At 30.4% G+C, this 25,507-nt stretch overlaps 2 protein-coding genes, 1 long non-coding RNA gene and 1 other non-coding gene across 4 annotated transcripts; all 4 read right to left on the bottom strand.

The window, feature by feature from the left end:
• Positions 1-8,144: 8,144 nt before the first annotated feature.
• Positions 8,145-8,226, bottom strand: TRNAS-AGA (transfer RNA serine (anticodon AGA)). Its single transcript has one exon. It is a non-coding gene; the product is annotated as a tRNA-Ser (tRNA).
• A 1,321-nt stretch (positions 8,227-9,547) lies between these two features.
• On the bottom strand, positions 9,548-11,025 carry LOC137807523 (uncharacterized). The gene is made up of 5 exons (XM_068608207.1): positions 10,889-11,025; positions 10,656-10,776; positions 10,455-10,558; positions 9,955-10,086; positions 9,548-9,824 (listed from the first exon to the last, which is right to left on the bottom strand). The coding sequence occupies exons 1-5, from the start codon at positions 10,889-10,891 to the stop codon at positions 9,798-9,800; spliced, it is 387 nt and encodes a 128-aa protein (XP_068464308.1). The 5' UTR covers positions 10,892-11,025; the 3' UTR covers positions 9,548-9,797.
• A 7,343-nt stretch (positions 11,026-18,368) lies between these two features.
• Positions 18,369-19,462, bottom strand: LOC137805913 (uncharacterized). The gene is made up of 2 exons (XR_011080276.1): positions 19,315-19,462; positions 18,369-18,537 (listed from the first exon to the last, which is right to left on the bottom strand). It is a non-coding gene; the product is annotated as an uncharacterized lncRNA (long non-coding RNA).
• Positions 19,463-19,574: 112 nt separating this feature from the next.
• Positions 19,575-23,572, bottom strand: LOC137805614 (uncharacterized). The gene is made up of 6 exons (XM_068605555.1): positions 23,225-23,572; positions 22,499-22,675; positions 20,792-20,920; positions 20,356-20,707; positions 19,802-20,172; positions 19,575-19,586 (listed from the first exon to the last, which is right to left on the bottom strand). The coding sequence occupies exons 1-6, from the start codon at positions 23,570-23,572 to the stop codon at positions 19,575-19,577; spliced, it is 1,389 nt and encodes a 462-aa protein (XP_068461656.1).
• Between the last annotated feature and the right edge of the window lie 1,935 nt (positions 23,573-25,507).

Here is a 25,507-nt window from a genome sequence, read left to right as displayed (position 1 = left end):
GTTGAATAGAACAAAACTGTCAAATCATAATTTTAGTTAGAATAAGTTCATTTTTGCTCGTTTTTTTTTAGTCAATTTTGAGTTTTGGTGTTTATTTGGGTAAATGTGTTTTGCAAGTGGTGGTTATAGCTTCACGATTAGCCTTTGTTAGTTTACCGTCCTAATGATATGTTTGAACTATTGATTGAGACTCAGTGATGCAGATTAAGTTATTCCTATATTTTTAGGAGTTTGAGCTCTTTGTGAGCACGCTTATTTCTAATCAGATAAGGGGGACTAGTTTTACTTTTTAATAGAACCTTAAATTAAAAGATTTGAATGTGAATGTGACGTGGTTACAAGCTACAAATTTTTTGAGTAAATCAGAGTATTTTGATTGATATTGAATGTGAAAGTATAAAGATAATAGATTTTGTTGATTTGGTAAACTATATGTTGGTTGTGACATGAATAATTTCTCGAATATATTTGAATTATAGAATTATAAAGAAGAATATATTTTAAGATACTTCATAAATTATATGTATATATTTATATATTTTAATTAGATAATTACTTACTATCCAATGTTTTATTTATTAGATGTTTATAACCATTACATCATTTCATAGTGTCTTATATATACAAAACTTTATTTTAAACATAAGTATTTACTAATATTTATTATATATACCGAAGTATAGTATAAATAATCAATTCAAAAACTATCATATTTTGATATAATAAAAGAGTAAGAATCACACTATCTAAAAAATCTATAAATACTAAACCATTATTATGAGACAATTAATGGTACAATGCAACAGATTCTTTTTATCAAATTGTTGAAGTATGACTTCTCATTTAACTTTCACCGCAAAACAATTAATCCAAGTTACACTAAATCTACTCAACCTAAAATAGAAAGAAAATTCTAGTCGGATGGTAGAAATATTAAGCTTTAGTTTAAATGAACTTTTTACATGTGAATTATAGATAAATAGATAAGTAAATAGAAAGGGGAGGATAAGACCTTTTTATTTTATTTTTCCCTTTAACCCACGTGTATGATCTCGTTCATTTGTAACCAAAAAAGAAAGTAAAATAAAATAAAATAAAATAAAATCAATTAGGATAACAAGCATGTTCTAAGCGAAAGGGAAAAGGCCTTCGAAACTGTAGAAGATGAAGACGCATATGTGAGAAAAAAGGAAACCAGTTTTGTTTTTTTAAGGAAAATTTAAAGTGAAAAGAGATTGTCCCTCAACTGGTCAAAACATGGTTCGCTTAAACTTCGCTAATTTTGTCTTTATTACATAGTAATTATTGTATCACTTTACATGTCATCCAAACACGTAACACATAAATTCAGTCATATTTCTCAAAAAAATAATTAACACCACCAAACAATCAACAATTTTGAGGGTCATTTTACTATTTTTTTAATATTATTATTAATTTAACCAACTCTTATAAGTTTAAGATTAAATTATCAATTTACCCATAAAATTTTCAATAATCTACAAATAATTTTACATAATATAAATAAATAATATTTTTAAACTATTTTTTAAAATTATTTTCAAATATAATTTATTATTTTGCCATTATTTTTTAATGAAATCATTTAAATTAAGTAATATTATATTCATTTACTTTAAATTAATGATTATAAACTTAATGTTGCTCAAATTCATTTATAGAAATACTTTTTGAAATAAGTATATTGGGAAAAAAAGCTTATACTAATGGAATAAAAATACTATACACAACAATCCATCAATCATTACTTTTTTATAAAAAAATAAAAAATGATTGGTCTTCATTAGCGCAAATGACTAAATTGATTTACAAGATCGACCGACATATCAATTTAAAATAGTCAAACGATAATGAATCAACAAAAACAGAATCACCACTAAGATGCTTCGATGTAACTTTTTTTCCTGATTAAATTGGAATATTCTTTTTGTACCAACACACACTATCCATGTGTATTTACCATTTTTATATTATTATAATAATTTTATATATAATGTAATTTTCGTTAATATAGACGTGGAATTATAACCATTAATCATTTAAACTAAGCTTGTAAAATTAAATAAAAAAGGAAAGTGTAATTAATTAATTTTTCTTTTTATGTATGTAAAACATTAAATGAATTTTGATCATATTTATATATTTTTTATAATATATATATATATATATTAATATAAAGAAAAAGAGGAAGCAGCATAATAGTTCTTAGTATTATACTTTTTCATAAGCCTAATTTATTAGTATTCTTAGGTTTGGTTTCAAAAATATTTGAATCTCTCAAAAGATAATTAAATTTTAACCAATAATTATTTCTATTAAAGATTGAATTTGTACAGTTCACAACAATCTAATTATGGATTCCAAATTCTTGCTTTCTTTAATGTTGCATTTAATGGTAGAATTTCCTTAATGAATATTCCAAAATTTACTGAGTTTTGTAAGGAAGTAAGCCAATTAAATAGTTCATTTTACTTACAACGTCTCAATTACATTTTTTTAATTAATTATACGTTAACATCCTTTTTTTTTAATCATTACTTTGTTTGTGTTTATTTTCGTAGAAAAAACTTATTAAATGAAATAAATAAATAAATAAAAAATTTCTAATTTACTTATTTTAATAATAGACAGTTTTCAAAATAAGTAAATCATATATACTTTTTAAATAAGATATTGTTTTAAAACTTATTTATTTATAATAATATTTTTTTAAAAATTTAAACAAATTGTGTAAGGATCTAAAAATTAATCTTAGAGTAGAAGTGGTATAATTTAAATGATACCTGAATATTTTATTAAAATGAAAATAATATATAAATAGAAAATTTAGTTATTCAAGTTTCATTTCAAAAGAACCACCATCTCTCTAGAAATTCCATTTTCTCCTTTCCTCTCATTCTTTCTAAGATTTTGACTTCCTTGATTATCAATTTGAAGATCGGAGTCCATCATTAAACTATTGGCAGCAAAGACTACAAGACTGCCCGATCAAGATAGGGTGCATTGATTTGTCAGGCTCGTAATGAGACATCTTACTGGAATCACATAGATAAAATTATTCAGTTGGTGAGAGTCAATGAAGGTTCATATGATTCTGTCTGCGATTTGAAATATAATTTGGTCTTTTAAGTCATAGGAATTTACCCTGTCATATGAGATGATGAAATGATGAGGTATTCAGATGTTTATGTGCATGTGTGGATTCACAACGAGTAGTATGACAGGTGTTGCAGATCTCAAGATGCTAATTTCAATACACAAGTCTTTTAGAAGTAGAATCAAGTGTTTATGTGGTGTGAGTCAAGTCTAACATGTGAAAGATGAATTGTGAACTTTAATAGACACTTGATGATTTGAGAAATTATATGAGACTTGATGAATTATGTTTATTAATTTGAAATTGAAATTACATAGACTTTTTTTTGTATAACTACCTTACCATTTGTTTGTGTTTGCTTTCTTTAACATGTGATGATAGTGAAATTACACGGGAGCAACTGAAGTTGCAGGTAATAGAGCTCAACAATGAACAACCAGAAGATGAGGTATTTTTATTTTGAATGTTTTATTTGTAAACTTTTGTGTATATATTAAAATTCATAAGAAAAGAGATATATTTTGATATAGAATATGAGAAAGTAGTATATCTTTATATGTTAATTAGATATTGCATGTTTAATATATTATCAAATATGAGTAAAAATATGGATGTTACAAATTGTCCCTTATTTTCTATCATTTTTAGCATTTTGAACCACTTCGATTGTGACTAAAATACAATAAATACAGTTTTGTAAACAGTAAATCATATGTTAACCAAAGGTTTTAGAAATATGGTTTATGTAATAAAAAAATTTACTCTAGTAATAAATTATTTTTAAAAAAATCAATAAAAAATATTAAATTATGTAAATTAATCTTATTATTTATACGGTAGTAAATTTAATTAACAATACATCAAACCGTATTCCTTTTTCTATTATAATTTTAAGTATTTATTTTCAACAATATTTAGTTAATCTTCTCTTATTATACATCTAACTTTTCTTACATTAAATAATTTACTTTTAAATTTTACTTTATTTAAATACTTGCACCCAATATTTATATTTATTATGGATAGTTTTAAAAACAATAAACATTAAAATTTTAAATTTTTTCTTTTTTATAAAGTTTTCGTGTTACGCATCACTATGCCAAATTTTAAGTTTATTTACATAAAATATAATTTAATAATTTAGTTATTTATTTTACAATACTCAGAGTCTATCTAAACATTTTTTTCTTTTCATTCTCTACTATATTTCCCCATCTTTATTAAATATAATTCTCATTCTTTTCTTGATCAAATAATACTAGTGAGATACTCACGGATGTAGAACAATTTTGGGCCAATTAAAACTTCTGTTAGAGTAATGTTAATTGTAGTGTTTTTTACGAAATTGGTGAATTTATCGGTTACATTTTGAAATTATATGTTTAAGTGTAGATTTTTACTGAGTTGTTGAACCGATAGGCTACATTTTGATTAAATAATGTAATTTTGATTTTAATTGATGTTGTAATGAGGTTATGAAATATGTTAAAATTGGATTATTGCATTAGATTTTGTGAAAATTTTGGTTTTTTCATTTCTTGGTTAATGATAGTTAATTTAGTTTAATGAATCTTAACCATAGCAACTTAGAATTTAATTAATTAACTAAATTTGCTCAGTGAAGATTGATCTCACTAAATGAATCTCAATCTAAATCAAGTAGGCAATTGAACACTCAACAAACTTAAAATTTGTTCAGGAAAATGATTTTTAACAAAGTATAAGTTAAGTATATAAAACATATTTTTTATATGTATTTTGCATGAATCTTCTTAAACATTATTTTTTTAATATTAGTAAATAAAGAATTGATATATTTTTTAAATATTAGTCAATCAAGAATTGATTGTTGCTTTAATGTTTTAATATGAGATGTGAATTGAAAGTTATATGGATAACTAATTACTTGTGTATGTAAATGTGGTGTATGTTGGAGATCCCACATCGACTAGATATAAGAGATTTTCATTGTATATAAGTGGGTGTAAACCTCAATCCTATGAGTCGGTTTTATGGGATTGATTTAGACTTAAAGTTCACTCTACTTTAATACTTTAAGTATAAAGTTAGAGAGTTTGAACATTACATTGTTTTATATTATTTCTTTAATATATATATATATATATGACGTGGATATATATGTTGTAATTTAACTATCAATGAGGCATTATTAAAATGTTGAGACGTAATATAAATATAAAATTAGGAAATTCATATAAAATATTCATACTATCATATAAGAACTTTACCACTACGAATCTTAATACCAAAAAACTTAAACACGTTGAAATTCAACATATCATTCTTCATTGAAGCTTTATATTAATCTTATAATAAATTGTTTAAAAATTAAATTCAAATTGAACCCTCAGTTTTAAAACACAAACTTTTATAGAAAATAAAAGGTTAAGTGAGTCGTTGTGAATTCATGCACAAGAAAGTTATAATTATAAATTTTGTTAGTGCTGTAATCACACTACTAGTTGATGACTTCACGTGCAACCTATATTTTTACACCTTATGTATATGTTAAAACTTCCAACATGTCTTCACCATGTGTAATTTTGAATTGTGAAAAAAAAAATTATTTAAATTAGAATTAAGTTTTCATTTGGTTATACTACACGAATTGATTGGTGGTTCAAGATTCTGGATTTTACACGCAAAAGAATTAAGAAGTTAAATTCGAAAATCTAAACTAATAGACTTGATAAGACATTCAGATATTTAAATAATATATTTTTTGAAATAAATATATAAATTCTATTTAGCACATGGTAATATTTATTTAATATATATAATTTTGAAGACACACGGTAGGTAATGCATTATTCAAGTTAGTGATGATATTTATTGTCGCAATCTATTATTGGTAAAAGTTGAGCAATAATTTGTTGACTTTTCTCTCCAAAATGAACCTCCCGTCTTAAACAATCGATTAAGAATATACATTCAACTTAAAAAAAAGAAAAGAAAAAAACTATGTTCTTTAAGTTTTATCTGCAGTTACTTACTAATGTCTGTAAAGTATTAGATAGGAAATTAATGCTAAATTTTAAAATTTCATTAGAAATTAATTTAAAAAATTATGAAATAGCATAATAATTTAACAATTTTTTTCATCGTAGAAGGCAGCAATGTGATTCACGAACTCTGTAGAATCATGAAGCATATTTATTTTGTTGGTCGAAATATAAAGCTGAGAACAAAGCACAATTGATAAAATGGTTGAGACAAAAAAAATGGAAGTGGTGGTGCCTTTTTGTTGAACTTTGAAGGAACAATAATAATAAAATGGCCGACAGTGCCATTAATAATACTGCGTTTTAGAAGGCTTGTTTCTATACATGGATAAGAACAAGTTAATAATAAAAATAAATAAAGGGGTGTTGTAATGTGTTGTTGTCTATCTATAATGATTCATTATTAAGAACATTTAGAATGTGTCCAACAATGTAACTATATTCATTTATTTTCTGGAATAATCTTCTATTGTTACTTCAGGCACTTAAGGACATGTACAAAACTATTCTCTTAACCTTTTTATTTTATTTTTCTCAACTTTATATAATTAATTATATTATATTTTTTAATATGTTATTAGTATTAATAAATAAATTATTTACTCATACATATGTTGTTAATTAAATTTCAAAATGATGTATTAAATTTTTTTAAATAGTATAACTTATTTAAAATATTATTACTATTTTTTAATTTAACATCAAATTATCGTAATTTTTTTGTAATATTTGCTTTTAAAAATCTTTAAACATCATATATCACAACATTTTGTAAATTAAATAATTTATTAAAATTTATTTTTCTCAACAAAAACCTACATAATTACTTCTAAATATATTTAATATTCTGAAACTGTTTTCTTTTAATTTTATGTTCTTCTAATTAACTACTTCTTAGTGTATTTATTTTCCAAAATTATTATTTTTTACCTTTTTTTCTTAATTATTTTTTCTCGTTAAAATAACTTTTATAAATTTCTATTTCTTACCTTCTTTTCTCACAAATAGTATTACTAAATATAATTACCATTCACAATTTTTTTAAAATTATAAATTTCTAAACTTCTATTCTATTTTTTTTTTCATTTCCTTAATATGTAAATTATTTATAAACAAACACCTACTAATAATATTGCGTAATTATTTCTAAATATATTCGTCTTTTTAAAAAATTATTTCTTTTAAAAAAATCTTCTAATTAACTAATTTTTAAATTAATTTATTTTTCTACAATATAAATTTTTACTTCATCTGTAAAATATTATTTCTTACTAAATTTACTTTTATACATTACTAATTTTTAATTTATTTTTTCCCTAAAATACTATACTTTCTCAATTTTTATTTTTATTTTTAATTTCTACACTTTTATTCACAATTTTATGTATCAATATTTATATTCTAAACCATTAATATTTAACTTAATTTTTTAATTATCCTTAATTTTTAAATTAAATGAAAAAAATAAATTTAATTTCTCAAAAACCGAAAAACTGTGTTATTTGTATACTATCTGAGAAAATAAAGTTGGCATGTGTGTCATTGAGTTCAAAATTCATATCTAAAAGGTATATCCATGGGTAAGAACAAATTGGAATCAGATCCAAATTAGTTTAAAAGTAAGGTCAATAATTTGTATTTCATATATATAATTTCCCCTACTTTTCGTAAAATACATATATAAAATTTAGAAATTTAAAAAAGAAAGAAAGAAAAGAAAAAAAAAAGAAGAAAAAAAAAAGAAGAAAAAAAAAAAGAAAAAAAAAAGAAGAAAAAAAAAAGAAGAAAAAAAGAAGAAAAAAAAAAGAAGAAAAAAAAGAAAAGAAAAAAAAAAAGAAGAAAAAAAAGAAAAGAAAAAAAAGAAAAGAAAAAAAAAAGAAGAAAAAAAAGAAAAGAAAAAAAAGAAAAGAAAAAAAAAAGAAGAAAAAAAGAAAAGAAAAAAAAGAAAAGAAAAAAAAAAGAAGAAAAAAAAGAAAAGAAAAAAAAGAAAAGAAAAAAAAAAACGTGAGCGGCAGGATTCGAACCTGCGCGGGCAGAGCCCACATGATTTCTAGTCATGCCCGATAACCACTCCGGCACGCCCACCAGATGTTTATTATTGTTGATTTATAGTAAAATATTTCATATTAATAAAAGTAATAAAGGAAATCAAGTGTCATTTATTAAATATTAATAAACGTTATATATATATATATATATATATATATATAAAGAATTCTTACTGTGTGATAATTTTTAGTTTATTTATCTAGTAAATAATTTGATATATGTCACAATAATAAAAGAGAAAAAACTAGATCAAATTACATCACATCATTTTTTATCAAATATTACACCATTTACTATATTTTGATTGAATAATACTTTTTAAGACTTATTAAATTAAAAAATCATATAAATTATATTTTTTAAAATATGTTCATATAATTTTTTATATCTTATTTATACAAATCAAAAATTAACATAATACATATTTTTAAAATATATTAAATTTAATTTTTAAAAAATCTAACAACAATTGAAGGAATAAGAATCAATTTTTAAATAGGGTTATTACATATAACATTTTATAAGAGTTACACAAATTATTTCATCTCTTCCCTCTATACCTATATATAAAAAGATTTCTTTCTTTAATTGCTCTAATTTTTATATTAATATTTAATTTTATTATTGTATTATGGGCATTGCATCATTTTTTATTTTTTTCTAAAATATATTAAAACAGTTATTAAAATCAATTTTGAATATAAAACATTTTTTTTCTTTTTCACACTTTATCTCTTCTTCCTCAAATATCCTAAACCAATAACATAACTTTTGTATCTTTCGTACATATGGAAAACTACGGATACGACACTTTCACGCCTGGTTCCCACTAATATACATAATGTCAAATCTCTATTTTAAAAAATATCATACTATTTATACTGCTTAAATGATAAGGTATGAAACCAACCAATAGAGAACGGAAACAAAATAAAAATTAATATTCTATTGGAATTAGAATTGTACAAAATTCAAAACTATAATTTCAAAATACAAAGATATATGGTTTAGATTAAGATAAGAGCAATGTCTCACGAGCCGCAATGGTGCAGTGAAATTAATCATGCAACAATTGACTACATAATCATCATATCGAAATATAAGTAAAAATCTATAACCACTTAAAGAATATAGGAAATCTCGTTGAATCATGTTATGTTCTAACATAAAACTTATTGACCAGCTTAATTTCTTCACAAATTGTGTAGAGTGTTGCGAGAGTGAGATAATGAGAAAAGAAACTCGCGGTGGACTATTTACTGTTTGACACATCACTTTTAGGTTTCTTTATTCAATCAAATATCAGATTATTTGTTATATGATCCAAATTAGGGAATCACTGAAATGAAGGATGAACTTGTAGCCATGCGGGTCTTAAAATTCTCTGATAAGAACCAATATAAAATTGCATTGTATCAATTTAAAACATTACTCGTACTCACTATCACAAAAATAACATTCGCAAATAACCTTTCACGGTATGAAGAAAATCAATTAGGTTAACACATAACGCCTATTGGGTAAACATAGCACAGCTCGTCCAATCAAAGCCTCAGAAGGAGTGATTGCCACTACTCAAGAAGCCCATCATACAGATTATGAATTTTTCATATTAAAAGCTTCTCAATAGCATCCTGCAAACCAAAAAATAAATAAGACTCTTCAATGATAAACTATATATATTTGTGTGTGGCTATAAATAATATAGCTGACATGGTAGCAACAGGGCAAATCAAGAAAGAAAAGCAAAGTGCCGAAGCATACCTTTAGTTGCTGAATTTGAGATTTCAATTGACTTCCTTCATTGGTGGTCACAGAACAAGCAATCACTGGCCTGGTCACCCCACAGGCACGCCCGAGTGCTTGTTTTGAGGGGACAAACACGTAGGGCACATTCTGAACAATTGAAATGAATAATTCATATGATTAATAAGATATGCAATGCTAATAAACAAAAATCAGAGTAACATCCAATTAAAACAAATCAGCACGAATGGTTAAAAAAACCTAGTATTTTTCAATCAGCGACACAGGCAAAACTATTCAAGTTTTACTATTACTAATATCATGACTATGCAGATCATTCATGGTGATGGATGTGGTTCCTTATCGATAATGGCTAAGCTAAATCAACTAGAAGTTCAGCATATGCTTAGCAGTAAATGAAAGATCTCAAAACAAGGTTGCCACACAATTACAGATGCAATTGTAAACAATAGCAAATAATAAATAACATGCTGCTACATAAGAGGAAAATAATATACCTTGTCCTCAGCAAGTAGAGGAAGATGGAGAAGAATCTCAAGGGGTTCAGTATCAGCAGCCATGACAACAAACTCAGAGATACCTCTGTTCAGGGTCTTGGTGGCTGCAAATCAAGTAGAACAAGTACATTATTCACTTATCATACACAGTGAGGAGTAAGAAAAGAAGTTAGCATTAAGCAAATGCAATTAGCTAGTTACCTTCATTAGCGCCTTTTTTGAGCTGCTTGTAGTTGGCAGCTTGCTGAACAAGATCTAGTATGGTTATTGCGAGCTGGGCATCAGCCAAAGGGTAGGCTTTGGGGTTCACTGTTTCTCCTGTCTGCATTTTGCATCCACACAAATACAACAAATGGAATTTAGCAATCGAACAAACAATTCAAACTGTGAATCTAATGAAAGAATAGCGAAAAAGAGGAAGAATAATATGGTACCATTGTTGAATGAACGGAGGCAGGAGAGGACTAGGGTTTTTGGTTGAAACAGAACGTGAATACACAACCGAACCGTTACGAGGAACATCAAACATTGGGCTTTTATCTCGATAGATGTCGTCCCCGCCTTATGCTCTTGCTGGACCTTCCTTTGACTTCAAGGCCCAAAAACATATCAGGCTTAATATATTTTTCTAATATTTGCTTATGATTTTTTTAATATTTTTTATCTATATTTGATTTCACAGTTTATGTTTTGTATTACGCAATGCAAATATATATATATATATATATATATATATATATATAAAATAATGATAGTAAATTGATCTCAAAAATTGTAAATTGATCTCAAAAATTGAAAATTGATTATAAAATAATTTGTTTTTTATTTTTTAGATTTGTTCTTTTTCATTCGTCTGTTTATTTAAATTAAAAATTAAAAATTAAAAATCTAACAGATTATCACCCACTCATGAAGTCATACAAATTTATAAAATTGCGAGTGAGGCCTTAGGTTAACAGTTTGGAGGAGTTCCCTTTTCTTATTTATGAATATGACATCCATAAAAGTAAAACTAATTGTATTTTCTAAAACTTGTAACCTAAAGTTTGTCCCAACAATATCGTAATAAAAGTAATAAAAATTACTGATGCAAATAATTTATGTTTCTAATTAAAGATTAAGGTTTGATATTCACTACATGAATGTTGCGTATTAGGTGTCAAATATAGCTATTTTTAAATAAATCTTATAAGTTTCCGTGAATAAAAACAGAGAAAAGTACTAGAAATCACAATTATTGGCTTGAAGGTTAATTTGAAATTGGCCACCCTAGTCCCCATTTGTGGCATTGTAGCTCCATTCGCACTACAAATTCACAATTCAAGGTCATTTTGTTAATAGAAGAGAGAATGAGTGGAGGCATAGAGAGATAAAAAAAGTAAAATATTCATATATTCACTTAAGAGTAAACTGATACAGAGTTATAAAATATATAGGCAAAGATACACTTGGAGACTACCTGAACCTAAATTACTGCTTAACATCCCCTCGTAAACTTATGATGGGTTTTTTCAAAACCATAAGTTTAGGACGTGCTGAAGTAAAACTGGGACCAGAAATAGGCTTTGTAAACACATCAGCAAGTTGAAAACGAGCAGGTAGATGAATGAGAGAGACATGCTTCTGTTGTACATGGTCACGAACAAAGTGAATGTCTATTTCAAAATGCTTGGACCTCGAGTGCATGAAAAGGTTAGCTGAAAGTGGAACTGCTCCAAGGTTATCAGAGTAAATTTTGGGCATGATACAGGAAATATGGAGTTCAGATAATAAAGATTGAAGCCAAATAATATCAGCCAGGACAACAACAATTCCGCGATACTCTGCTTCAGTGCTGCTTTGGGAAACAACTTTTTGTTTATGAGAAGACCATGAGACAAGATTAGAGCCAAAATACACGCAGCATCCTGTTGTAGACTTTCTGTCATCTATATCACTAGCCCAATCTGAGTCACAAAAGCCCTGGATTGTATTATTGGTGTTGTGTTTGATAAGAAGCCCATGATCTAATGTACCTTTGAGATACCGTAGGATCCGTTTAACTGCCTTCCAATGATGCTCTTGAGAACTGTGCATGAATTGAGAGACTTTATTCACAGAAAAGGTGAGTTTCGGACGAGTGATGAACACATATTGAAGAGCACCCACTGTGGATCTGAATAAAGAGGGATCAGAAAAGGTTGCAGAAGCATTTTGTGGAAGCTTTAAGTTGGTAATCATAGGTGTAGGTTGTGGATGAGACTCAAGCATTTGCGTTCGTTGAAGAAGACTTTGAACATAGTGACGCTGTGATAAAGGTAAAGATCCATCTTGGAGAGTGGAGACATCAATACCAAGGAAGTGATGTAGAGGGCCCAAGTCCTTTAGAGCAAAAACATAATTGAGAGTGGAAATAAGAGCAATAATATCAGTAGGTACAGATCCAGTAATAATGATATCATCTACATAGATGAGAACAAACAAAGAAGAAGAATGAGTAAACCTAACAAACAATGATGGATCACTAGTAGTGGAATTAAAGCCAAGACTTTGAAGAGTGATACTTATCTTTTTATACCATGAACGAGGTGCTTGTTTGAGACCGTAAATAGCTTTGTTAAGCTTACACACTAGTTGTGAATTGTTAGAGATAAAGCCTGGTGGTTGTTGCATGTAGACATCCTCATGCAGATCACCATTTAAAAAGGCATTATTGATGTCGATTTGATGAATGTTCCAATGAGCAGACACTGCATGAGCAAGCACCACTCTGATAGTAGTATGTTTGATTACATGACTAAAAGTCTTTGAATAATCAAAACCTTCAGTTTGACTATATCCCTTGGCCACAAGACGTGCTTTGTGTCGCTGAAACGTGCCATTTGCATTATACTTATTCTTGAAGATCCATTTACAGCCAACAATGTTTGCTCCTGATGGTAGAGGAGTCAAAGTCCAGGTTCTATTTTCAATCAGAGCACGGTATTCATCTTGCATGGCTTGATTCCATTGAGGAGATTGGAGTGCAGCTTTGAAATTTACAGGTTCAAAAGGCACAGATACAAGAGATGCAATATATATTTTGGCCTTGGAAATACCAGACTTAGCCCGAGTAGTCATAGGATGAACATTTTGATTAGATAAAGGAACCAAACAATCAGTAGTGGTGACAGCAGGTGACAATGTGTGATTGTGTAAAGGTGATGTGGGCAGAGTAATGGAATCAGAAATAGGAATGGAAGAGGGAGAGGAAGAGATCACAATTAAAACAGGAGGAGTAATTTGAGACATAGGGGCAACATCAGTGTTAAGTAAAAAACCATATTTTGAAATAGAATATGGAAAAATATCTTCATTAAAAACTACATGCCTAGAGATATATATTCTACCATCAGGTGAACGACAGATGTAGCCTTTATTACATTGACTATAGCCAAGAAATAAACAACAAGTAGACCTGAAATTTAATTTGTTAAGATTGTAGGGACGAAGGAGAGGATAACAGGCACAACCAAAACTTTTAAAAATAGTATAATCAGGTTTCTTGTGAAAAAGAAGTTCATGAGGAGTTTTACCCTGTATGACAGAAGATGGAAGAACATTGATAATCTGACTAGCAGTGAGAAAAACTTCACCCCAAAAATTCATAGGAAGAGAAGCCGCAGAGAGCATAGACAGGCCCATGTCAACTATATGACGATGCTTCCTTTCAGTAACACCATTTTGCTCGTGTGTATGTGGACAAGTGAAGCGGTGTTGTATACCAGATTCATTAATAAAAAGATTTAAAACAGTGAAATTCTTTTGCATTATCAGTCTGAATAGTTTTAATTGTAAGACTAGTTTGATTTTCAGCCAATAATTTGAAGGCAACAAGCGCTTGTGATTTAGAGTGTAGCAAATACAACCAAGTGAATTTGGAATAAGCATCTAAAAACGAAATAAAATATTTTTAACCATTTGTAGCATGCATAGAAGCAGGACCCATATATCAATGTATATCAATTGTAAAGGAAGAGTATAAACAGTTGTAGAAAAGGAAAAAGGAAGTTTATGAGCTTTCCCTTGAACACACGCATCACAAAAACTAGATTTAGAAGTACAAGCAATATTACATTGATTTAAAACGTTTTTGACTACATTAAAATTGCAATGACCAAGTCTGTTGTGCCACAACTGAAGAGCAGGTTTTTTAGATTTAAAGGATGTGTAATTAGCAGAGTAAGAAGTGGATCTTAGAGCAGGAAAAATGTATAGACCATCTTTAATGATGCCTTGAAACAAAATTTGCTTGGTTACCTGATGTTTAACATAACAAGAATCAGAGTAGAACTCAAAGAAAACATTATTATCTTTGGCAAATTTGGAAACACTTAACAAGTTTTTATTGAGAGTAGGAACATGTAAAAGGTTTTGTAAAGAAAGAACAGTGTTAGTAACAGGAGAAACACACGATGCATAACCAATATGAGAGATAGACATATCTGCACCATTACCAAGTTTAACATTTGTAGAGCCTTGATATTCTTGATTATCAATAAACAAAGTTGAGTCATGTGTCATATGGTGAGAAGCCCCACTGTTCGGATACCATAGCAGGTCTTCGATAGTGGAAGGTGTGCCAAGAATCAAAGGTTCACCATCATCAAGAGATAGAGTAGAAAACTGGGATGTGTTGGCAATGACCTTGGAAGAAGATGACTTACCAGTCCAATGCCAACAATGAAGCGCATGATGACCAATTTTTGAACACAATTGACAGCGAACCCGATTAGGTTTCCAGGATCCAGAAGGAGAGGGGGTCCAAGAATCACGGTGAAAAGGGCGAGGTCCATTAGATCGAGAATACTCGCTTGAGGGTTTATGCGGAAAACGACCACCACGGGAGTATTGATTAAACAATGGACGAAATGATGGGTTTTGATGATACTGAGAATGAACAGAAGTAGCATTAGCTTGAAAAGAGAAGTGTGCAAGCTTATACCTCTGAAACTGTTCTTCTTGAGCAAGTAAGAGGGATTCAATATCATTGATTGAGTAAGGATTTGTGCGTGACGTAACAGCAACAATAAATGCATTGTATTCTTCTGGTAACCCTTCAAGAATACTTTCAATGTGATCTTCAGTAGTAATTGGGGAGTCGATTGCAACAAGCATGTTGACAGCCTTTCCAAGCCCACGACTTTTGTAAGAATCGGTGTAGTCATTGAAGCAAGAAGCCAGGTGATGATAAGCTGATCTTGTTGTTGATATTGAAGAACTTCCTCTGATGGGGGAGAAGGAGAAGATGAAGGGGACGAAGAAGGAACTTGATTTCCTTCAAGAAACTTCAAGAGTTTGAGACCACATATAGTGGCAAGAACTTGATGACGCCAGAGAACAAAATTGTCTTCATCAAGTTTGAGGTTTATGGGAGTGGTGAATTGCTGAACAGAGGCCATCGGAGAAGAAGATGAAAGGAAAACAGAAGAGGAAGAAGAGGAGGTTGGGGATGAAGACATGTGTCAAAAAAATAGGCTCATGATACCATGTTAATAGGAGAGAGAATGAGTGGAGGCATAGAGAGATAAAAGAGTAAAATATTCATACATTCACTTAAGAGTAAACTGATACAAAGTTATGAAATATATAGGCAAAGATACACTTGGAGACTAACTGAACCTAGATTACTGCTTAACACATTTCATCTCCATCTTTTTTGTTTTTGTTTTTGTTTTGTCAAGTCTTCAACTCCATTTTCGGTTTTGAAGATTGCTAACCTCAATGGGTGTTAAAGGAGTGTATTCTTGATTTTGGTGGTATGAGAAAGTATGAAAACACACTTGTTGTGTGAGCTTAAGGTAAAGATAATTTGGAGGAGTTGAAACGCATGATGTAAAACCTTCATAATTAGTGCAAATGTTAATTGTAATGAGTTGTCTTTGCTTTTTGACTCCTTCTAACGATATAATATTCTACATAATTGTCATTATTTTTTCAACTATTGTTGTGGTGCTTTAAGTACCAGGCTTGTATCGTGCAGCTAAAACACGACTTTAACTAATATAGGTGAGTTTTTTTAGTGGACATTTATTGTTCATTGTTAGAGTTTTTTTATAGGGTGATTCTGAATTAGGATATGTCAAACCTGAATGGTTGCTCCTACAAATAATTGTATGTGATCATTTTATTTTTATTCAGATATGTAGTGTATTGTTGAATTGCATGCAAATGTATTATTTCGTTTTTATTCATATTACATGTCTTTATGCATTAGATCTTTGCTTCCTAACCATCCTATTCACCTTATGAAAAGCAACACCATCAAGTACAAATTGCTAGTATGACAATAGTTTTGTTATCTTCTTATTTATTTTTTCATTTATACATTACATTTTATGTTATTACTTTGAATTACAATGACAAACATGAGGTGAAATGCCAATTTTAAACCCAACTTCTTGTTCATATTAGACTATCTATTTTGGAATTATTATAACTAAAATTAAATTTCCATTCTACTTTGTTTTTATTTCAATTACAAGACATACATGTTATAATTCAAATTGGGTTTGTATTTCAATTACCCGACAACATGTTATAATTCAATTTTGATATTCATTTGAATTTGAAATTTGGTCTAAAACTTTAAATCAGTTGCAACTATTCTTAGTATAATTTATTGTTGTTGAATTTTTATTTATTTATTATACGCATTACATTCACTCAAATTGGATTTGGATTAATTGAAAATTGATTCAATTTTAATTTGATATTAATTTAGAAAAACATGTTCAATATCTTTATGTGCACACGTTACATTATATAATGATAAATATCATGTGCTATGCAAGTTTCAAATCTGATTTCTTGTTCATATTAGAGTGACTGCTTTGTAATTATTATTATAACTAAAATTAAATTTCCATTCTATTTTACTTTGGATTTCAATTACATGACCACATTATAATCCAATTTTAATATTATTTTCAATTTGAACTAAATATTTAAATTAATTGCAACTATTCTTAGTATAATTTAGTGGTGTTGAAAATTTATTTCTTTAATACAATAAGTTACAAATATGACATTAGGATTCATTCAAAATTGATTCAATTTTAATTTGATATTAATTTAGAAAAATAAGTTCAAATTCCATTTCTAAATACATTCTAAATGGTATTATTTTTATTTTTAAACCTATATATTATGATTAACATTTTTATAATAATATGTATTTGCTAAAATGATACTAAAATAAGTGTAGATTAAATAATTTTTTAACCAGTACCATTTGTGATCGCCCAACCCACACTCTTAATTATTTTATTTAAACATTATGTCACTATAGTGTGGACTCAATCCATTCTCGTATTTAATTTATTTTAATCCGCGTGTATGTATCATAAATTAGGCTATTGTTTTTCTAAAATAATAAAATGAAATTTTGTATTTTATGACGGTCAGAGCGATACAAATCATCTAGCTTGTGTAGGCTTAACCCACTCAATTTGCGTAAGTTTCTAGGACCACTCAAATGTTTTAGCATACAGGATATTAGTTGTCATATGTTGTGCAACATTAGGCCAACCATAATACCGATCTTGCGTCGGATTTTAATTATTTGAGTATTTTTATCACCCACGCTATTTACTATTTTTATTGTATGTATGTAGTGTGTACATGTTTATCTCAACTCTATCTTCATAATCATTCCATTTTAAATATTAAAACACTCATAGTTATTAAGGAACCTAAAAAAAATACTAAGTATTTTCGTTTGTTCTTAGTTTCACAATCATTCTTTTTCTTTTCTTGCTACATGATTTTTTTATCCTCTCTTAATTGTTTGACTTGTTTAAAATTCACAAAAATTCACTTAGATCCACAATATTGATTACACATTTTTTTTTCATTTTGTGGTTTCATTCAAATTATGTGTAACACCCCGGAAAATACATCTAACTATTACAATACAGGTTCTACTTATTTCTATACAAGCATAAAGTTTTTCAAAACATTCCTCATACATGATTAGGACATATAGAAATACAAATATATACAATATAAGTTTCATAATCAACGCCCTAAAACTCTTCTGATCCTCAGACACCTGTAAGATCATCTGCTCGTGTACGTAGTACAGTCATCGCAGTTCAAACACAACAAGAAAAGCAAGGGTAAGCTAGTGAAAATAGAATTTTATAATATACACAATTAAATCAAAAGAGAAAACCAAGTTACATGATCAATTTCTCAAATTATTCAATCTTCTTCAAATCTCAACAACAAAACAATCACATAGATCTCACATGGATCTACACATCCAGAATATTCAACAAACAACATCTTCCGGAAGACCCGTATTAAGTAAGTCCTACCAGAGACTAACACCTGATCCAAAGATTACCAGCGAATCCAACAGAAAGGATCAGGTTAAGTTCAATACAACCCAAGCCGTGCATCTCATATGTCACGGTGTGCATGAACTCCCCCATCAGCTTCTCACCACCTGATATCTTAGTCTATGTGACTTAGATCATCAGTGAAGCTCGGAGATCTCTGTTACCACATAGGCATCAATACTTAATACACAACAAACATCAGTCCATACATTATCCCAAATGTATGAATTCAATTCCATACCATTCCGTCATACAATATCATTCAAAAATTGATCCACAATATTCAAAAGTCTATTTGACATGAAAAAAATAACACTTTAATACTAAATCATCAAAATATAATATTTTTACAAATTTAAATAATATACAAACAAACAACCCAATATATAAACAAATAACATCCCTGTAAGAGAAATTCAATATTGGGACCACGTCCCTTCCGCATTCAGATCTTCTATCCTAGGGTGCTATTAAAAATTAAATTTAGCTTCCCTTACCTCAATTGCTTGCTTTCCAAGCAACTTTTAGAATTTTATTCCCCACCGTTTGGATAAGCTTCAAGATTTACGGGCCTAATGCAAATTATCCAAACAGAACAAAATTTCAGTATATAATAGAATAAGTTGAGAGGATTAAACTTCTCAACTGACCCCACCAAAATTGATGACTAAATCCTAAGGAAAAACAGAGAACACAGGATATTTAGAGTAAAAATGAACTTACTCTGTTTGAAAATCTGATCGGGTAGAAATGTTCCTTAACTCCTCTGCTACAGTGTGGTATGATCATATTCTAAAATAGATGAAGATTGGGAGAGAAATTAAGAGAGAGGGAGAGAAGAGAATTGGAGAGAGAGAGAGAGAAAGTGGTTTGGAAGAATGAAGAAGAAAGTGATAGTGGGCACATTGTTTCTGCTTTTTATAAAAAAAGTGTCGTTACATTATCTCCAACTACAAAAATTTTCGTCCTCGAAAATGAACTTACCAAGAAAGAGATTAGGGTATGATGCTCTCGTATCACCTCTTCAATTTCCCAAGTGGAATCTCCAGAGGTGAGGTCCCACAATACTTTCACCATGGGAATACTTCTTCCACGAAGTTGTTTCACTTGTGAATCTAAAATTTTGATTGGCTTCACTTTAAATGACAAATTTTCTTTGACCTGAATGGAATCAGACTCTAGAATGTGGCTAGGATCAGGTACATACTTTCGTAGCTGGGATACATGGAAAATATTGTGAATGTTAGCTAAAGGAGGAGGCAAAGCAATTTCATAAGCCACGGGGCCTATTCTCCGAAGAATTTGATAAGGTCCTATGAACTTAGGAGTCAATTTCTTGGATTTGAGTGCTCTTCCTACACCAGTGAACGGTGTAACTCTAAAAAAGACATGCTCACCCGCAGAGAATTCTAAAGGTCTTCTTCTTTGATCTGCATAAGATTTTTGCCTGCTGAGAGATGTTTTCAATCTTTCCTGAATCATTTTGACTTTCTCATTGGTTTGTTGTATTAATTCTGGTCCAACTAACACACTCTCACCATCCTGAAACCAGCACAAAGGTGTCCTACACTTTCTTCCGTACAATGCCTCGAAAGGAGCCATTCCTATGCTAGCTTGGTAACTGTTATTGTAAGTGAACTCTACCAATGGTAGAATTTCATCCCAACTGCCCAAATGATCTAACACACAAGTCCTAAGCAAATCCTCTAAGGACTGGATAGTTCTCTCTGATTGTCCATCAGTCCGAGGATGATATGCTGAACTAAGTCTGAGTTTAGTCCCCAAAGCTTCTTGAAGTGTTTGCCAGAATCTGAAGGTGAATCTAGGATCTCTATCTGAAACTATGTTGGAGGGTACACCATGCAATCTGACTATTTCATCTATGTAAATCTGGGCCAACTTCCGCATAGAGATTCTCAGGTCTATAGGTAGGAAGTGTGTCGTCTTTGTCAACCTGTCCACTATGACCCAAACAGAGTCATGCTTCCTCAAAGTACGTGGTAAGTGGGTAACAAAATCCATTGAGATACTGTCCCACTTCCACATTGGAATGTCTAACTGAGTTAACATGCCTCCAGGCCGTTGATGTTCAATCTTTGATTTCTGACAAGTCAAGCAAGCAGCTACAAACTTAGCTACATCATTCTTCATGCCATGCCACCAATAAGACTTCTTGAGATCTTGATACATCTTGGTCATTCCTGGATGTAAACTGAGTTTGCTTTTATGACCTTCAAATAACACTGTTTGCTTTAGTTCATTATCCTCTGGTATACATATTTTATTTTTGAATCTCAAAATACCATCCACTCCTAAAGAGAAGTCTTTAGCTTTGTCAGTATTTAATAAGCCCATGAAGTTCTTCAATTTTGAATCTTCCAACTGCTTCTCCTTCACCTTCTCCAAAAATTCATTAGTTATAACAAGTGTATTACAACTAATGCAATTTGAAGACATGGAAACCTCCAAATTCATACTCCTGAAATCTTCAATCAATGCTAACTCTCTAATCATAAGCGAAGACATTTGTATCTTTTTACGACTCAACGCATCTGCAACAACATTTGCCTTCCCAAGATGGTATATTAGCTGGAAATCATAGTCTTTTAAAAATTCAATCCATCTCCTCTGCCTCATATTTAACTCCTTTTGATCAAACAAATACTTCAAGCTTTTATGATCACTGAACACATTAAAACTAACTCCGTAAAGAAAATGTCTCCATATTTTTAAAGCAAAGACAACTGCTGCCAATTCTAGATCATGAGTTGGATAATTTCTTTCATGCACCTTTAACTGACGAGAAGCGTAGGCAACAACTTTCTTATTCTACATTAGAACACAACCCAATCCCTGATAGGAAGCATCACAGAAAACTTCAAAAGACTGATTGGTATCAGGGATTGTCAATATAGGAGCATTAGTCAACCTTCTTTTCAACTCTTCAAAGCTTTTCTCACATTGTTCAGTCCATGCAAAAGGATGATCCTTTCTAGTCAATTGGGTCAAAGGAGCCACTATTTTAGAAAAACCTTTTATAAATCTCCTAAATCTCCTGTAATATCCTGCTAACACGACAAAGCTTCTAATTTCAGTAACTGTTTTAGGACGTTCCCACTGAAGTACAACCTCCACTTTAGAAGGATCTACTGATATTCCCTGTGCAGAGATGACATGTCCTAAAAATTGTATTTTTGACATCCAGAAGTCACATTTTGAAAGTTTAGCATATAACTGTTTTTCTCTCAAAATGTTCAGGACGGTTCTAAGATGTTTTGCATGTTCTTCCCTTGTACGAGAATAGATCAAAATATCATCTATGAACACTACCACAAACTTATCAAGAAAAGGTCTGAATATCCGATTCATATAATCCATGAAAATAGCTGGAGCATTAGTCACCCCAAATGGCATAACCAGAAATTCATAGTGACCATACCTTGATCTAAAAGCAGTCTTCTGAACATCTTCCGCTTTCACTGAAATTTGGTGATAACCTGAGCGCAAATCTATCTTAGAAAAGACAACTGCCCCATGCAACTGATCGATCAAGTCATCAATTCTAGGAAGAGGATATTTATTCTTTATTGTTAACTTGTTTAATTGCCTGTAATCTATGCATAGACATGACGAACCATCTTTCTTCTTCACTAATAGCACTGGAGCTCCCCATGGAGAAACACTAGGTCGAATGAATTGCTTCTCCAATAAGTCTTCTAGTTGTTTCTTCAATTCAGCTAACTCCGCTGGTGCCATCCGATATGGAGAAATTGACACAAGGCCTGCTCCGGGAATCAAGTCTATTGCAAACTCTATCTCTCTTTTAGGTGGAAGTCCAGGAAATACATCCATAAACTCCTGAACTACAAACATATCTTTTTGTACTTTATCAGTAACTATAGAACAAGCCAAGAGCATAAAACATTCTGCACCTTCTCGTATCTCTCTCTCAAACTGATGAGCTGAGATAACCTGCATTCCTTCTAATTTAGGGAAAATTAACTTCTTCCGACCACAATCTATAAGGATATGATTAGCAGACAACCAATCCATTCCCAAGATAACCTCCAAATCTTTTAGAGGTATACAAATCATGTTGATCTTGTATCTCTGCCCATCTATAATTACTGAACACTCAGCACACATGGAAGAAGTTACTATAATACCTTCTGTTGGTGTAGATACCACCAACTCAAACTCTAATTCTCGGACTGGCAACTTAAGTTTCTTAGCACAATCAAAAGATATAAAAGAATGGGTTGCCCCAGAATCAAACAATACAGATAATTGTGTTCCAAGGATAGAACAAATACCTCTAACAAGGCTATCAGACTGTGAAGCTTCAACTCCACTAATAGCAAAAACTCTGCCAGTAGCTTTGGGTTTTTGATTACTATTTTGTTGTACTTGCTGCACTCCGCCAGAATTTGGAGCTCCCAATTGGACACGACAGTCTTTTGTTGCATGACCATACCTGTGACATCTATCACATGTCACATTTGACACTGGATGAGGGCAAAATCTAACAACATGTGGCCCACCGCATCTAAAACATCTGAAACTAGGCGGTGATTGAGAACTGGGTCTTCCACTGCTATAAGATTGAGGTTTGAAATAAGGTTTCTTTCTATCTTCATATTTAGGCATGCTTTTAGAAGGTCCTCCCACTTGAGGCTTAGCAAGTCTACTACTACTTTTCAAACTCTCCACTACTTTTGCTTTCTCCACTAGGGCAGGGAAATCTCTAATGGACATAGGAATCACCACTTCTTTAAGTTCTTGCTTCAATCCAAACTCAAATTTTCTACATCTCCAAGCCTCAGTCATGGTCTGGGTGTAGAATCTAGTTAGGTGTTTGAACCTAGTAGCATATTCTGTGACTGAAAGATTTCCTTGTTCCAGCTGCATGAATTCAATTTCTTTTGCATACCTGACACTATCAGGAAAATACTCCTCCAGGAATCTTACTTTGAAGTTCTCCCAAGTGGCATCTTCTCCTTTGTCTTCCATCATTTGCTTCATGCCTATCCACCAAAACTCAGCTTCTTCAATAAGCATATAGATGGCATAAGATAACTTTCTCTCTTCAGGGCATTGAGTAGCTTCAAAGATTCTTTCTATGTCTCTCACTCACTGGTCTGCTCCATCTGGATTTACCTTGCCATTAAATCTGGGTGGATTATGTCTTAGAAAATCCTCCAGACTAAAGGTATGGGGTTGTTGATGAAGCTGAGATGCTTCTGCTGCTAATCTAGCTGTTTCTAATTGATGAAGGGCGGCCTGATGCTGTTGTGCCATAGTAGCACTCTGTTGTTGCAAGGCTGTTGCCATCATCTCTATTGCCCGAGCTAAGTTGGGCATATCTACTGGTGGAGGAGGAGTAGGTGGTCTACGTGCCATCTACTAAGCACATAAAGAATTGGATTAGAAATTACTAAAATTTTTCAACTACATCTTTAAGACAAATTAACTTCAAAGAAATAATCATACGAAACAAGTAAAAAACCAATCAAAACTTATCCCTAAAATGTACTCTAGCTACTTAGAATTAAGATAGAAAATAATCTTGATCTAGTCATGAGTGTGCACCCTCACCACTCTATCAAGATTCTTTTCATTCTTAATACTTTCATCTTTATTTATAACAATTAACTTGACTCGAACACAACAAGATTTCAAGAAAAACAACTTTGTCAAACATCTTATTAGAAACTTTTAACTAAGTCTTGAGGCTAGACGTAACCAAAAATCTACACGCAGAAGAAACAAAATAAACCCACTACCCTCAGGTTATCCTAAGGATGAACCGCTCTGATACCACTAAATGTAACACCCCGGAAAATACATCTAACTATTACAATACAGGTTCTACTTATTTCTATACAAGCATAAAGTTTTTCAAAACATTCCTCATACATGATTAGGACATATAGAAATACAAATATATACAATATAAGTTTCATAATCAACGCCCTAAAACTCTTCTGATCCTCAGACACCTGTAAGATCATCTGCTCGTGTACGTAGTACAGTCATCGCAGTTCAAACACAACAAGAAAAGCAAGGGTAAGCTAGTGAAAATAGAATTTTATAATATACACAATTAAATCAAAAGAGAAAACCAAGTTACATGATCAATTTCTCAAATTATTCAATCTTCTTCAAATCTCAACAACAAAACAATCACATAGATCTCACATGGATCTACACATCCAGAATATTCAACAAACAACATCTTCCGGAAGACCCGTATTAAGTAAGTCCTACCAGAGACTAACACCTGATCCAAAGATTACCAGCGAATCCAACAGAAAGGATCAGGTTAAGTTCAATACAACCCAAGCCGTGCATCTCATATGTCACGGTGTGCATGAACTCCCCCATCAGCTTCTCACCACCTGATATCTTAGTCTATGTGACTTAGATCATCAGTGAAGCTCGGAGATCTCTGTTACCACATAGGCATCAATACTTAATACACAACAAACATCAGTCCATACATTATCCCAAATGTATGAATTCAATTCCATACCATTCCGTCATACAATATCATTCAAAAATTGATCCACAATATTCAAAAGTCTATTTGACATGAAAAAAATAACACTTTAATACTAAATCATCAAAATATAATATTTTTACAAATTTAAATAATATACAAACAAACAACCCAATATATAAACAAATAAC

The sequence above is a fragment of the Phaseolus vulgaris genome, chromosome 3 (assembly GCF_000499845.2).
Source record: "Phaseolus vulgaris cultivar G19833 chromosome 3, P. vulgaris v2.0, whole genome shotgun sequence".
Taxonomy (NCBI): Eukaryota; Viridiplantae; Streptophyta; class Magnoliopsida; order Fabales; family Fabaceae; genus Phaseolus; species Phaseolus vulgaris.
Note: the sequence above shows the minus strand (reverse complement) of the source record. Positions and strands in the feature narration are given on the sequence as shown.

Bases quoted from the DNA above. Each gene is read 5' to 3' on its own strand.
- LOC137807523 (XM_068608207.1), bottom strand. The intron at 10,559-10,655 runs GTAACTAGCTAA...CTTGATTTGCAG, and splicing joins CAAAAAAGGCGCTAATGAAG to CCACCAAGACCCTGAACAGA. The intron at 10,087-10,454 runs GTATATTATTTT...TCAATTGTTCAG, and splicing joins CTCTACTTGCTGAGGACAAG to AATGTGCCCTACGTGTTTGT.
- LOC137805614 (XM_068605555.1), bottom strand. From the start codon at position 23,572: ATGTCCATTAGAGATTTCCCTGCCCTAGTGGAGAAAGCAAAAGTAGTG. The intron at 20,708-20,791 runs GTTTGGGTCATA...AAGTTGGCCCAG, and splicing joins CTTTGAGGAAGCATGACTCT to ATTTACATAGATGAAATAGT. The intron at 20,173-20,355 runs GTGAGAGTGTGT...TCACTGGTGTAG, and splicing joins TTTGTGCTGGTTTCAGGATG to GAAGAGCACTCAAATCCAAG.